The 11,737-nt window shown below is 33.4% G+C and overlaps 3 protein-coding genes across 3 annotated transcripts; 1 reads left to right on the forward strand and 2 right to left on the reverse strand.

The window, feature by feature from the left end:
• Window positions 1-1,315: 1,315 nt before the first annotated feature.
• Window positions 1,316-2,613, forward strand: LOC124538808 (pseudouridine-5'-phosphatase-like). The gene is made up of 4 exons (XM_047116014.1): window positions 1,316-1,552; window positions 1,624-1,842; window positions 2,100-2,332; window positions 2,415-2,613. Exons 1-4 carry the CDS (start codon window positions 1,498-1,500, stop codon window positions 2,589-2,591), a joined length of 684 nt encoding a protein of 227 aa, XP_046971970.1. The 5' UTR covers window positions 1,316-1,497; the 3' UTR covers window positions 2,592-2,613.
• Window positions 2,614-4,828: 2,215 nt separating this feature from the next.
• On the reverse strand, window positions 4,829-6,691 carry LOC124539098 (zinc finger BED domain-containing protein 5-like). Its single transcript, XM_047116420.1, has one exon. The coding sequence runs from the start codon at window positions 6,689-6,691 to the stop codon at window positions 4,829-4,831; it is 1,863 nt and encodes a 620-aa protein (XP_046972376.1).
• A 1,543-nt stretch (window positions 6,692-8,234) lies between these two features.
• On the reverse strand, window positions 8,235-11,547 carry LOC124538767 (pseudouridine-5'-phosphatase-like). Its single transcript, XM_047115951.1, has 4 exons — window positions 11,335-11,547; window positions 10,540-10,758; window positions 10,196-10,428; window positions 8,235-10,125 (listed from the first exon to the last, which is right to left on the reverse strand). The coding sequence occupies exons 1-4, from the start codon at window positions 11,387-11,389 to the stop codon at window positions 9,946-9,948; spliced, it is 687 nt and encodes a 228-aa protein (XP_046971907.1). The 5' UTR covers window positions 11,390-11,547; the 3' UTR covers window positions 8,235-9,945.
• Window positions 11,548-11,737: the final 190 nt, after the last annotated feature.

Here is an 11,737-nt window from a genome sequence, read left to right on the forward strand (position 1 = left end):
AAATTCGTCAATGCTGGTGTTGCATAAGCCTGCGTTCTATCACCCAATCTGTTTTTTCTGCATATCGATGACTTGTTACAAATCTCTAACATTCACTGCTATGCAGACGAGACCACCGTAGATACCTCATACACCGGCCGCTTCACTTCAACTCCAAAATTAGGCAAATTTGCGCGTTAACCGCTAAAAAAATACGTTTTATCGTATCCACATGATTTCAGAACATTCCGATAACCGCTACCACCACCACAGCTAGTAGCGGAATACTTGATGTGGATATTTCGAGCCTCGTTCAGTACCGCAGTCAATTGAAACGCAAAGCGAAATTGGCATGAAAAATTTCGATGTGTTCAGCAAGGCAAGACAGTATTTCACGTCGGCACATCGCCTAAGATATACAAGGCGCAAATTCTGCCGAACATGGAATACTGCTCTCACCCTTGTGTGGGTGCATCTAAGTACCACCTCTTTCCATTTGAGCGTATCCAATGCAGAGAGGCTCGAATTATCGACGATCAAGCCCTTTCCGACCTGCTTGATCCTTTCGTTTTGCGCAGAGATGTTGGATCACTCTGCACCATCAAGATATTTTCTACCTCGCACGACCATTCTTTGGAACCAGCTTTCGCTGGCGATTTTTCCGAATCAATACGACTTCGGGCCTTAAAAGCCGGCAACGCACCTGCACGTCGGTTGTATTTTAAATAAATTTCTATAAATTATATAAAATTTTAATATATTTATGCTCATTTTAAAATAAACCTGGTACTTTTTATTTCTGGAGCTCGAACCACAACCCGCCCATACATTAGACAGCAAAGAGTAGGTATAGGTAGGTAGGTAGGCTCTTTGATGTCTAATAGTCACGTAAGACAGTTTTAATTGAACAATGGATGATAGTTTTCAAACATTAAATTCAACTCTGAAATAATAAGTTTTCCGTTTAAATTCAATTCAATATAACGCTATCTGGTACGCTAAAAAAACTTTAGCATGTTGCGTGTGATGTAAGGTTGACTTGTAAATTATTCAAATTATTGTACCAAAGATGTCACATGAATTGTGCTTGAACTTTAATTATTATAAAAAAATGTTAAGGTATAATAATGGTGTGATATGATTTTGCGATGCAGAGCGGAGGAGCTTGCTTACCGCTGCCGTATGAGTTAGAGAAAGGGAAGCCAGACAGACTGACGCTGTATCGCATTAGGTAACGAAGCAATTTACTCTTTCATAAGAAGTTATCACTTCAAAAAATATTTAGGAACACATTTTTATTATAGATGTTTTAAAAGCTTAAAAATATAGGAATGATACTATGCCTCCATGCCTCACAACAAAGTCAGAGATGGTAACACTATTGTAATGTCTGTTGTCTATTAGTCTATTTGTGTACATATTTTTAAATTGAGTAGGAAATAGTAGTCAAGGAATATATTTTATAAACATTTATTTTTTGTATTAATTGTACTTTGACTTGTGTAAAATTAATTAATCATGGAATATAAAAAAGTTACCCACGTTCTTTTCGATTTAGATGGACTTCTTATAGGTATGCTAAATAAATTTCTTGCCGGAGTTATTTTCTGCAATATCTGCTTATTATTTTCATTTATTTTACAGATTCAGAAAAACTTTATACAGAGGCTTTTGAAACCGTATGTGCTAAGTATGGAAAAATCTTTACATGGGAAATTAAATCCACTTTATTAGGCTTTCAAGGTTATGAATGTGCTGATAAAATTATTGAAACTTTAAACCTACCACTGACGAGAGATGAGTTTATGGATGAATGCCAAAAGGTGTATGAAAAAATATTTGTCAATGTACAATTAATGCCAGGTATTTTAAAGCTTCCATTAAATTGTATTTTTAATCAGTTTTAAAACATAAATTAGACTCATTAATTTGGCCTTTGTTTTGATATTAGGTTAAATATATTTAATTTATAATTAGATCAATGACATGTCAAAAAATCCTACCTAGAAAATAGCATATTAATAATAAAAATTAAAACTAATTTATCTAATGTGTAGAATTATTTCAGATAGAAATGTAAAAAAAACTACATATATTATTCAATATTGTATTATTTTAAGGTGCAAAGAAGCTAGTTGAACATTTGCACAGTAAAGGAGTCCCAATTGCATTAGCAACAAGTTCAAGTGAAAATAGTATTGAAATGAAGATGCAGAATCACAAATCATTCTTAAATTATTTCCATCACCTTACAATGGGTTCCTCAGATCCCGAAGTGACTAAAGGCAAACCTGATCCTATAATATTTCTTGTCTGTGCTTCCCGTTTTCCAGACAAACCTAAACCTGAGGATGTAAGTTTGATTATTAGGATTAGTAGATGAAAAGCAATTTATAAAATAAATATAACATTTTCGTAACTTATTAAATTTTTAGTGCTTAGTATTCGAAGATGCTGTAAATGGAGTAAAAGCCGCGTGTGCAGCTAACATGCAAGTTGTCGCTGTGCCAGACCCACGCATTGATAAAGAGCAACTTAGGAACGCCACATTAGTCCTTAATTCTTTAGAAGAATTTAAACCGGAACTTTTTGGTCTCCCAAGCTATGATTAAAATAATAAAAGCGTAATATTTGTCTGTAAGTATTATTTGTATCTACAATTTCGATATTATGTTATTTTATTTGCTCTAAAAATATTAATCTTTAAAAGTAGTATATTGTTGTTACTCACTTAAATAAAATTTAAAACAAATAATGAAAATATAAAGAAATTACTTAAAAAGTAATTTTGATAGCAATAAGATATACTAAATATGCAATGATATTCTAATAAACAGATATGTTATATCCATACTAAACAACAGAAAAAAGTGTGCCGCGCCGGGGACAGTTTATTTTAGTTTATTTTTACATTTCGTTAAAAGTAAAAAGGATAGCTTGATAAAAACAATAAATAAAAGGGATAACTAGATGTTTTAATTACGCAAAACGTATTACTACGTAATTATGATGTATTATAACGTATTACTATGTAAAACGACTAAGTGCAAACGTCCCAATTAGGACGTTTTCTAGTCTTCACTTTTTGTGCGTTAATAACATATCTGTTTACTAAAACATCATTGTAAATATGTATATGTAACATACTTGTTATATCTGTACAGTACTGTTTATTTTCACTATGCAGTGACACATATATCATAATGAGCAAAATCTAGCTTGGCTAGGTAGAATTATGTCTATCATGGTAATGAAACCTTTTGTTTTTTCTTTATTACAAGTTTTTTTTTACCTATGACATGTTTTACGTCAACTATAGTGATTATCGGGAACCTTATCCGGACTGACTTTTTGGACCTGGATGGACCAAAGCTCTGGACAAGAACCTGCAATTATAATCATTGACTTCCAGTATGATGTTGACAAGTGCTTGATTTATACCTTCAGTTCAGCATTGAACTTTAGCTTCAGCAGCATGCTTGAACAAATATTAATCCTACAGCATAATTGCCTAATGTTATAAATGGCCTTTTTGTTTATTAGGTAGACTATTTCAGCTTGCTGTTTTTTTGTACTAATATCGCTTAGTTTCAAAAATATTTGCATTGTCTTGTGTTGTTTTTTTTGTATTACTTGTTATTATATATTTATATATTTTTGTATGAATATGCGTATGTATATTATATGATAATTATTATTTAATATACATTAAACATTATAACATGTGACACCACCCTTCTCTGAAGTCATGACTGTGTTTCTAAGCCCACAAGGTTGTCTGGTAGAAATCGCTACCTAGCGATAAGACCGCCTTATTGTGCATCTACTTTTATTTTGTATATATTTCATTTTTATTGTTTAATTACTGTTACTGTTACTGTGGTGTACAATAAAGTATATTATTATTACTTGTTGTCTACTGATGCCATCATTATAGAAGACACCAAAACTGTCTTGAAGTCTGCCAAACGCTCTTAAGCCACTGCAGAGGATCCTGTAGGCAAATGTTATGCTTCCTCTTCACCTAACGCTTCAATTCAGTATACATACGCACACCTTGAATTTAGTGGTACAAAACTGAAGTACAATGACTTGGATAGAGGCCCTTTTAGTGTCCATCCCTCAGGAGTGGAATCCGACCCATCAGCTGGCTGATAGTTTGCTTAAATTGGCTCACATTATTTACAGAAGCAAGGTTTCTGGTGTTCACAAGGGAGGAATTAAATCAGAAGGACGCAACTGTGCTGTTATGTTATTTAAGAATGCTTCTTCTGCCAATAATTTCGTCGACGGTCTATTGTTCTAGGAGCTTCACTATAATATCATTATCCCAGCATTTCATATTAGTCGAATGGGTATTGTGAAGCAAATCCCCGTGGACTGGTCTATGGAAGAATTTCTGAGTAGTATCGAATGCTCCAACCCCGGTTACCGTGCTATAAAAGCAATAAGGCTGAATCTCAAATCTGTCACTAACTATAAAACTGAGTGGTTTGACTACTCAGACAGTTGTTGACATTAGTCAAACCTTGCCTGTGTGAGTCTTTTGTTGCTACACTTCGCTTCCAGTAGCCCTATACTCGCTTTCCACTATCCAATGCAATACTTACTGTCGCTTTGGGCACACTCAAGATAAATGCCGATCCAAACCAAAGTGCTTTACTTATGTATGCTCAACCTCACCCTAGACCAGCGCTTCTTAACCTTTTACAGTTCACGGACCCCTGGGCAATCAAGCACAATTTCAAGGACCCCTTAATAATAAAAAAAAACATTAATAATTTTCTGAACATTTATTTTAGTATCTACTATATATATATTAAGAAAAGTACTTAGTTATACAAAAACGTTAGTGTGAAGGTTGGTGCTGCTTTTTTGCAACTAAGTTAGTGATGTTTGGGTTGATGTTGCTATTAAGTTGTAATCTCAAATCGGATTCCACATGCAATCTGTTTCTGTATTTATTTTTAGTATATACCAGAGCAGAGAATGCCTTTTCACAGAGGTATGTGGTTGAGAAAAGCAGCAAATGTTTCAGTGCTTCTTCTGATATTTCCTTATAATCTTTTTTTACATTCAACCAAAAACTTGACAAAGAGAATTCCTTGAAAGTTCGTTTCAAAGCTGAATCACAGGATATTTCGATTAATTGATTTTCCTGTACCGTTGTCAAGCCAATGATATCAGTAACGTCTGTGTTGAAAGGGTCTACTATCCAAGTTTTATTTTTGTCGGGTACTGGAAAATAATTCCGAAACGAAGACCTCAACGTGCGGAGGTGTTTAATCATTTCGTCTTGTACTTGTGTTGACAACGTTGCTTCACCAGAGGATTCCAAAAACGCTGCCAGTGTAGGAAAGTGATTATAGTTTTGTTTAATTGTACGATTAGTCCAAAGGTCAATCTTTTTTAGCATCGTTTCTATTTTATCTTCAACTTGGAAGATGTTGTTATCTCTCCCTTGCAGACCCAAGTTCAGCTCGTTAAGGGCATTAAAGATATCAGCTAAATATGCTGCCATTGAGAGCCATCCAAAGTCATTAAATTTATCAGCATGTTTATTAGCTCCGCCTACAGAATTTTTCAAAAAGAATATTCTTATCTCATCTCTCAGCTCAAAAACACGTGACACAACTTTGCCACGAGATAACCAACGTACTTCAGCATGCAATAACAACTGCTTGTGAATGCTTCCCATTTCTTCACAAATCATTCCGAAAATACGGGAATTTAGAGGCCTCGCTTTAATAAAATTCACTACCTGCACTATGTCATCTAACACTGTTTTTAATTTTTCTGGCATATTTTTAGCAGCTAATGCCTCTCTATGAATGCAGCAATGATGCCAGACAATAGATGGATTCATCTTCTTTACGCGCGCCTGAAGTCCTATTCGTGTACCGGTCATAGCTCGAGCACCATCGGTACTAACCGCCACACATTTATCCCACGGTATTTCATGAGTGGACATAAATTTGTTCAATACTTCAAAAATAGCTTCACCTGTAGTATGCGAAGGCAGAGGCATACAGAATAATAAATCCTCATTTATACCGTCGTTGTGTTCGTAACGAACATATGCAAGCAAGTTTGCATCATTGCTAATATCTGTGCTCTCATCTAATTGCAAAGCATAAAATGTGCTCGCTTTAACGTTCAAAATCAACTGCTCTTTAACATTTCCTGACATTTCATCAATTCTACTCTTCACTGTACTGTTTGATAACGATATTATGTCCAATTCCTTGGAAGCTTTGTCTCCCAACATAGCAGAAACCATAATTTTAGCGCACGGTAATATTAATTCTTCGGCGATGGTGTGAGGCTTACCACTTTTTGCAACTAACAAGGATACTTGGTAAGACGCTAATACAGCATTTTCGTTATTGGTCCCAGTAGCAGTCTTCATCATTGTTTTTTTGCTTCGCTCTAATTCCGAAGCTTTAATTTGGAAAAAGGATTTAGATTTCTCACGAAGATCTTGGTGTTTTGTTTCTAAATGACGTCGGAGTTTGGCCGGTTTCATTGACTCATTCGACAAAACTTCGTAGCATATGACGCACTGAGGTCTTTCTTCGCCGTTTAAATTGGTACTTGTGAAACCGAAAGCTAAGTATTCGTTGCAAAACTTTCGACGTTTAACCTTTGAAGTCGAAGATTTTTCATTTGCTTCGTCTGAAGCGGAATCATTTGATTTTAACCAGCGTTTCATTGTCACAAATAGTCACAATCACTTTAAAAACGTAACGTAACGTCTCCAACGCAACACAACACAAAACAAAACAATGCAGGCGCAAGCACACAACACAAATGATTACTCGGCGCTAGTGTCAGGCGCGGGCGGTGCGGGGAGAGTTATAGCCTGCACGCACATTTCGGACTTCACTTCAGTCTCGGACACCGTCGCTGGCGCACGTTCGCCATGCTAAAAGCGTAGCGATTACGAGAGACTTTTAGTTACATTTATTTGTTATTATTAAATGGTCCATAGATGAGACTACGGACCCCCATACCTATACTCGCGGACCCCCAAGGGTCCGCGGACCACAGGTTAAGAAACAATGCCCTAGACGTTCCTGTCAAGTACCCCGTAGTGAGGCTACATGTCTGTCCTGATCCACATCTGACTATTACCCTGAACATATGAGTCAGAAACAAATAAAAATTGTAATGTCAGAGGAAAAGTTCCTGAGTCACGGAAATATCAAATCATCATTCATATATTTACACCTCATAAAGATCCTAAAGATCCTCTTATCGTCCTATTGCCTTATCGGCAGATATGGCCAAAATTATGGAACACTGAATAAAAAAAAATTGGAATGGATTCTTGAAAGTAGGAATATCTTGTCAAAAAAGCAATTTGTGTTTAGATAAGGTGGACACGATAGACAGCCTGAGCGTGTTCTCTTCGAAAATTCGCCTGGCCCTTTCAAGGGGATAAAATCTTGTCTTTAGTCTTTCTTGACCTCACTTCAACCTATGTTATATTCCTTCTCCCGCTAATCAGGCAGAAAATGCTCCATAATTACATTAAAGAGAAATGCGAGCTTGGTGTAAATGTTTTAAGGTCTCTTTCAGGTGTGTGGTGGGGTGCTCATCCCTTTACTCAGAAACTTCTTTATAAAGCCATTGTTCAGAGTCATTTTGATTACGGGTCATTCTTGCTTAAACCGAGTAATAAATTTGCTTTAGCTGATTAGGAAAAAATTCAAGCAAAGTGTCTCCGCATCATTTGCGGTGCCATGAAGTCTACTCCCATGAAAGCTTTCCATGTGGAATGTCTCAATCCACCCTTATTTCTTGAGGAAAGTAAGTATATATGTAATAATTCTTGTATTTTATTTTATGTATGTTACATACATTAATTTAAGTTTTTAATCATAAACATTGTCTTTTATAATAATGATGTACTTAACAAATACCGACCAGCCAATATCAGTTAATTTTTTAATAAATAAGACCGTAAATTTTACTTCATATTTATTTGTAAGGTTCTTAATTTCTTTTTATGTAGTATGTTTTACAAATATAATAGATTACGTATTAATATACTTTGAAATTTTAATAACATTTCTATTATAAAATTTAATGTGCGTTTTCATAATACCCATACAATATCACCATTGTCAAAGAGTTCTGTTACAAATGTCAACAAACAATATTTATTAGTATTTTTTTATCACCTCAAATATGTCTAGTCGCTGAAAACTGTACTATTAGTATAAGTGACAAATAAATACATGTTAATTTATAGATGATGCATTCTTTATTTCATACACACAAACTTCATGATACTATAGCTGTTACTTAAGTTACATTGAATTCTATATTTTATAAAACTAATAAAGCTTACAAATATATAATGCCACATATAAATAAATATAAGCTGTAAGCTTGTCATTTTTTACACAAGTCAAATTTATATAACAGAACATACAAATATGGTTTGTTTTCTACAAAATTTGCATGAGATTCTAAACTAATACAATATTGATTTCTAAGATTAAAAAGGGTTTTTTTCGTTCACACCCTTCTCTCCACCTACAAAGCTCTAAACTGCTCAAGTTTAAAAAAAAGTGAGAATTCCATAATGCTTTAAGACGAAACTTTTCAATAATTCACGAGATCACGGTATCCCATAACGTCGCTAATAACTGTAGAAGCATATCAGCATATTAAAGGTAAAGCCGTACGTATCTGAGTATAAAATCAGAAATTTGTTTATACGGTTATCCAAATAATTGAACCGATGACTGACTGGATATAGCAAGTATAGAACTCGGATCTTTAGAATTCAATTGAATCAGATCTAAATCTAGTTGGACCTACCGAAAGCTATATTTTCTTTCTTTTCTTCAGCTTTGTTATTAATTTCATATCCATTTTAGCGTAATCTGTTACTTAATTCATTGCTACTATTTGATGAATTTTAAACCGATACAATATTATGCGAAAAACCAACTTCCTTCTTATTGACATATTCATAAATATAACTACATTGAATGCTTTTTTTTCATTTTCTTTATTATTAAAAACAATTACCTTTATTGGTAAAAAAAATTCTAGGAACTGATAATTATAGCATATTCCAATGGAAGTGGGAAAAAAGGTAAATAACCTTACTTTTACGTTTTTCAAGCGATTTGCTAATAACTCACCTATTTAGTGCACTGCTTAGAGTTCTTGGTTAACCATTTATTTTTACGTTAATTCTACTTACAAAAATACCCATAACAGATTCGCCGCCAACGCCATTTTATCGCAAATCCATAGTGAAAATCATAGCTTAATCAAACTCTCGACCAATGATATCGCGTCAATTTGCTGTCGAATGTTATTTGTTTATTTTCTCTCCTGTTACAGTTGGAATAGAGCATAAACAATATGAGTTTTAGTACAAATAACAAGTTTATACGAAAATCGAATAGCGAAACATACATTATAATGATATATGCATTTACTGCATAAAATATTACTCAGTCAGTGACACCTATCTCTGACGATCCAACTTAGACAGTATGTTTAAGTTGAGATCACGTTGAAAAAAATATTAGCAAACCGTAGATAGCTATTATGTTCTATTGTTGTGCAACTCTAACTATATAAATCATCTAAAGTCTTAAATGTAATACCCAACAATACGAAAACTTTATTTATTACAAAATACTTATAATATCGGATTAAATTATCTTTTGATTAAATTTTTTCCATGTGTATTTATTTTGTCCTGCAAAAAATACACCTTAAATTACCAACGAATTACTGAAGAAATGCCACCATACCCGGCTATTGTCCACCTATTCAAATCCCAACTGCCGCTGCCGAAAATGTAGACGACATTTTTAAATTCGTGGCAATTGTAAACGTGTTAAGTATTAAATAAAATCAGTTTACACTTAAACATAAAATAATATGATTAATATAATATTCATTAAATTTCCCGCTATCTTATTTTACAACGTTCTAGTCATCAAATGGCGGCAAACTAAAAACTTCCGGTCGGAAGTCCTCCATTGAGCTTAGTATAAGTGTTGCCTCAGGAGCTTGATTGCGATCGAAACGTGGATCTGGTATCATAACTACTTGCATACCAGCGGCAACCGCTGCTTTCACACCATTTAAGGAGTCTTCGAATACCAAGCACTAAAAAAACATAAGAAATAAATTTATAAGGCAAAATTAACATCATACAAACAAAGGGAAAAAAAATAACCTTGTCTGGGCTCGGTGCATCCGGAAACTTGGCAGCAGCTATAAGGAATATATCAGGATATGGTTTCCCTCTTTTCACATTAGGGTCTGATGTTCCCCAAGTTTTGTATGGGAACAATTGAAAAAGTTCGTGATGATTAGTGACTTTCAAATCATATGTTTCTTTACTACTACTAGTAGCAAGACCCATTGGAACCTTGTGTTTATGTAAATGAAGTAGAAGTTTCTCGACGCCTGTAATAAATTACCTACTCATTAAAACTGCCAATGCCTGTAGCATATGAAGATCATAAATATTGTTTTAATTCAGTAAATCATTAGAACGTTAAATTAATCATACATTACCTGGCATTACTTTTGATTGTAAAAATAATTTATCGAAAATCTTTCTCGTTTCAAAAAGAAACTCTTCTGCGGTCAACGGTAAGTCGAGCTCCTTAATAATAGAACTCGCTAATTCCTGACTCTGTTTTCCCATTATTTTACATTTCAAGTCAAATGTAAATTCTTTGCCATATCTAGAAGCAACTTGTTGGAATCCAATCATGTAATATTCCTCAGTATCTAAAATGCGTTATGAAAATTAAAAAATTAAGTGTGTTTCTATCCTTCATTACGATTAGCTACCTATTAGACGTATTAATTATTATTTATAAGTATAGCAATATTGAACATGTACATAAGTTAATCAATGTGTAATCAACAATTTCAGCTACCTAATCTTAAAATATTTTGCTATAAATAGTAATAAAGTACTAGTTGAATATTAACTACGTTGTGTATATGATAGACCTTCAAATACTGTTATATTATTTAATGGATTTATACATAAACTGTAATTCAATCGCAGTATTATGCATAATTGCTGAATTTAAATGTAAAATAAGGCATTTAGGCTAATTATAAACATACATCAAACTATCTTAGTAATATGCAAAGAGTATATTATAATCATTATGTTATATTATCTTGGTATAAGTAAAAATTTTAGAGCGAAATATATTATTTATTATACGTAAAGTGTGTTTCAAAATTCAAATATAAAAGCTGAGATGTGTTAAACATTACATTAATAAACATAACATAAGATTACATCACATTACAAATGCGTTTCTTGCAAGGTAGAAAATTTATACTGACTCAGTAATAATCCATCCATGTCAAATAAAACGTGGGTAACAGGTTTAAAAAGCATTTTCAAAAAAAAATAAGCACTTGTTCACGTAGAGACTACTAATTACTACGTTTTTACACTTGGTAGTAATTAGTCAAATAAACCTAATAAATGAGCCTTGACTTTATATACACTATATTATACAGCAATTAGAAGCAAGTCATCTCGTTTTAGTCTGTTATCTTATCTACAAGACGAACTCAAAACAAAGTTACATTTATATACTAAAAATAAACTGTTTTCCGTAAGCCGGAAGATTATTATATACATTAATAAAATAATGACCAAGTTGTAAACCCTTATTTTGATTCAAAATGTTGGTATTTGAAATATCATCAACACATTTATTTTTAAAAGTTTTTTGATTCT

Source organism: Vanessa cardui, chromosome 21 (genome assembly GCF_905220365.1).
Source record: "Vanessa cardui chromosome 21, ilVanCard2.1, whole genome shotgun sequence".
NCBI lineage: Eukaryota > Metazoa > Arthropoda > Insecta > Lepidoptera > Nymphalidae > Vanessa > Vanessa cardui.